A 3,572-nucleotide genomic window follows, 5' to 3' on the forward strand; every position below is an offset into this window, starting at 1 on the left:
GAGAGAGAGAGAGAGAGAGAGAGAGAGGGGGGGACGAAGAGAGAATACTTACGAGAGCGAAAGAGGCACAGGCCGAGAGACAAAGAGGGAGAAAGACAAAGATACAGAATAAAGAGAAAGAGAGGAGACAGAGAGAAAGAGAAAGAGGGTAGAGAGAGAGAGAGAGAGATACAGAGATAGAGAGAGAGAGAAAGAGAGAGAGAAAGGGATAGAGAGAAAGAGAGAGAGAAAGAGATAGAGAGAAAGAGAGAGAGAATTATTCACTGGCTTACATTCATTAATAAGACGGCTAGAAAGAGAATAAGAATGCGATTGATGTTTCATCATTTATTTTCCATTCATTGAAAATACTAAATGGTATCAGCATTTTACTTTTTTAAAAGCCACACACATTTTTATACATGTAAAATTCATTTACAGCTTGTGACATTTGTCCGCTGAACGAGATAGAAACTTTTGCTCACAGCAGAGATTTATTGGCTTTACTTAAGTTTCTGATGAATAGTTTTATGAATATTTCAAAATAAAACAACACACTACACAAAACATGAATGTTGAAAGCAAGCTGGCATTGAACTTGATGTAAACTGATGGATCGGACGTTTGCATTTTTTAAAACAGCCGAAAGACAAAAATGAGAAAGATGAGTTTTGTATTAATAAGATCCTACATAATCATGCCAACACGTATAAACTGGTATAAATAAAACAGGGATTGCTATGCTCATCTGCATAGCCGACAGCAACGAAATCCTCATCAATAAATCAATTTCCCTCTAGTGTTTTATTAAAACTCTGAACTGAAACCTATTTTGAAACACCTGGGCCTCATCATCATTTGTTGATCAAGAAATTGTCGGCAAACTATTCTGTAGTTCCAAGCTCAGAAAGCAAAACATTTCAGAAGAGTTGTGTTTTTTTTAAAAACATGCAACATTCTTTTGTCATGTGCACGTACGTATGTGCCTTGTCTTGCTTTTTTTTTACATCTAACTATTGAATTTCGACAACATATTTCTAGATCTACACGCAGTCGATACCAGTAAACTAAACATTATGATCTGAAATAAAAAATAAAATTTCAAAATGTTGGGTTTAATACGCCTGGGCAGCTGGCCCACGAAATATGTTGTTATGGCTTTTGTGTCTGGAACTGAAGATATGCAAGGCTTCCGGTGTGAAGGATGGCTTTGACTGTCAATAGACATGGATTTTTTTTCCTAAAAAGCGTAGCTTCCACAACAACAACAACAACAACAACAACAACAACAACAACAACAACAACAACAACAACAACAACAACAACAACAACAAAGGTAGCAGCTTCTGACAAAGAAGTCTTCTGGGATTGAGATTGTCTTTTGAAGCTGACAAGAAACTCATTGCTTCCTTCGGAAGTGGAGGAACTTCCACTGTGGGGGGTTTTCTACCAAATGTTTACACCTCTTCCGACACAGTCTATACATTTAACTCCAAAGAGATTGTTTTGAAGGCTCATGTTGGTCAAATTTAGGGACCTAATACATCATATCGTACGATGAGCTATAACTCCGACTGCTCTGTTGTCATATTATTTTTATAAGCGACATAGAATACAGCGTAGTATGCCAAAGACACTACTCCACCTAAATGTGATGGATTTGAAACTAGACCCAACGCCACAGCAATTTCATTTTTAAAACCCTTCTGGTTCTCTTCTGATCAACAACGTTTAGTTTAGTTTATAGTTAAGTTTAGTTTAGTTTAGGTTAGTTGAAAGAAAGAGAAAACCACTCCAGAGTGCTCGCCAACCACCCACTACAATACATTTGTTGAGAAAAGTGATGGTATACATGTGCATAACGAGCAAATAATAATCTAAACAATTTTAAAAGAAGCTGCAAAATTGTCCGTTCAGCTCTTTGTTCAACATGCCAGCGGCCACCCCTCCGATGATGTAGAAGAGAAAGGCGGGAGTGGACAAACCCAGACCTGAGCTGTAGTGAATCGAGATGAGGACACTCGCGACGAGCATCAATACAGCTGTGGAAGACGTGGGAGAGTTAGAGGGGTGGGTGGAAGGAAGGGGGTGAGGGGGGTGGTGGATTTGGAGTTAAGGTTGCTGAGTGGGGTAAGTGGGGGGGGGGGGAGTTATAAAAAGATGGAACATAACAAGATTGTTCACTCAGCCAAAAAGTGTTCGCGAAAGTCAGCGCATTGCTTCAGATGGCACTGCGGGCTTTGTTTTGAAGCTCTCTTTCGTTTCTCCAGAAGAAGAATAGGAAGAGCACAGTTTGATAGTTCCACTTTTTATTGTTTTTCACACAAGTAGGGTAACCCTGTTCACAAAGTCCACGCTTTTTCGGAGAGTGCGCCACCGAATTTTGAAGACACTTTTTAAATAGGCTCAAAGAGAAGAGTGAAATATCTTGTATACGCGAACTTTGGTTATACGAGCGATGGATGTTTAATGAGTCTTTACCCTCGCTATGAAGGAACGTTCACATAACGATGAAACATAGAGAATGTAATTCCTATCTCTCCAGAACACTGCTTGTGAAATTTGGGGAAAGTCCAAAGAGCGGTGAACACATGAAAGCATTCTACGGTTCGTGAATACCAACAATGATCGTACATAACAAGATGGTTCGTTCAGTCAAAAAAGTGTCCCCGGAAGTCTGCTCATTACTTCAAATGGCGCTGCAGTCTTTGTTTTGAAGCTCTCTTTCGTTTCTCCAGAAGAATAGGAATAGCATCTCCTTGCGTGCGCAGATCGACTGCTGTTCAACAGCTGTTCATGTTCGATGTTTGTTCAGTGCGGAGTTTTAGGGGGGGGGGGGTTTAATGACCTCTCGCCTCCCAATCTAAAGTCAAATTAAAGGAAGAAAACAGAGGTTTTTTGTCTGCGTAACCATTCAAAAAACGTTCTTAAGAAATTTGAATTTTTATTTATTCAAAAACTTGTTAGTTTCACTTTGATTTTTTCACACAAGTAGGGTAACTCTGCTCGCAAAGGGTGCGCATTTGGGAAGAGGGCGCCACCGAATTTTGAGGACACTTTTTTAATTGGCTCAAAGAGTGGAGTGAACCATCTTGTTGTGTGCGATCATTGATACCAATAGATAGTCTATTCCCCTGCTGCAGGACATCGCTCTAGCGCACAGAGTTGTATAGGCACCTCAGACGACAAACCAATGTAACTACGGAATTTTTCCACATCTACCTAGTGCACCGAATACAGCACCCTCCGACTTTTTTTTTTCTTTTTCACAAATCTTAAAAAGTTCTCTTAAGAACAGGGTTTAGATAGTGAGGACAATGTTGTATCTACAGTGGAGAATTAGTTTAAGTCCCAACTGACGCTCAAGAGCTTTTGATGGCTAAACAAAGATGGCAAACGTATGTCAATTGGCAGGGTATCCATAGAGAGACGTAGCATAGTGGGTTTCAATTTTTTACGTTCAAGCTTGCTTCTTTCATAGTTAAAGGGTATTGAATGCCCTTCGTAGGAGCTGAAATGTAAAATGATGACAAAGGATAGTTAAAGGTGATCAGGGAGACAAAGGAGGGTAAAAATAAATGTGGACACCCACC

The 3,572-nt window shown here is 39.8% G+C and overlaps 1 protein-coding gene across 3 annotated transcripts in view; it reads right to left on the reverse strand.

Annotated features, from left to right (window-relative positions):
* Positions 1-316: 316 nt before the first annotated feature.
* LOC101845648 overlaps positions 317-3,572 on the reverse strand; it is a 13,156-nt gene continuing 9,900 nt past the window's right edge. For all 3 annotated transcript variants that reach the window (XM_005107880.3, XM_013087798.2, XM_013087797.2), the window contains one exon: positions 317-2,021. In XM_005107880.3, the coding sequence (XP_005107937.1) occupies positions 1,867-2,021 (155 nt within the window). In that variant the 3' untranslated portion in view covers positions 317-1,866. The remainder of the gene's footprint in view (positions 2,022-3,572) is intronic.

This window comes from Aplysia californica, unplaced genomic scaffold (genome assembly GCF_000002075.1).
Source record: "Aplysia californica isolate F4 #8 unplaced genomic scaffold, AplCal3.0 scaffold00639, whole genome shotgun sequence".
Lineage (NCBI taxonomy): Eukaryota > Metazoa > Mollusca > Gastropoda > Aplysiida > Aplysiidae > Aplysia > Aplysia californica.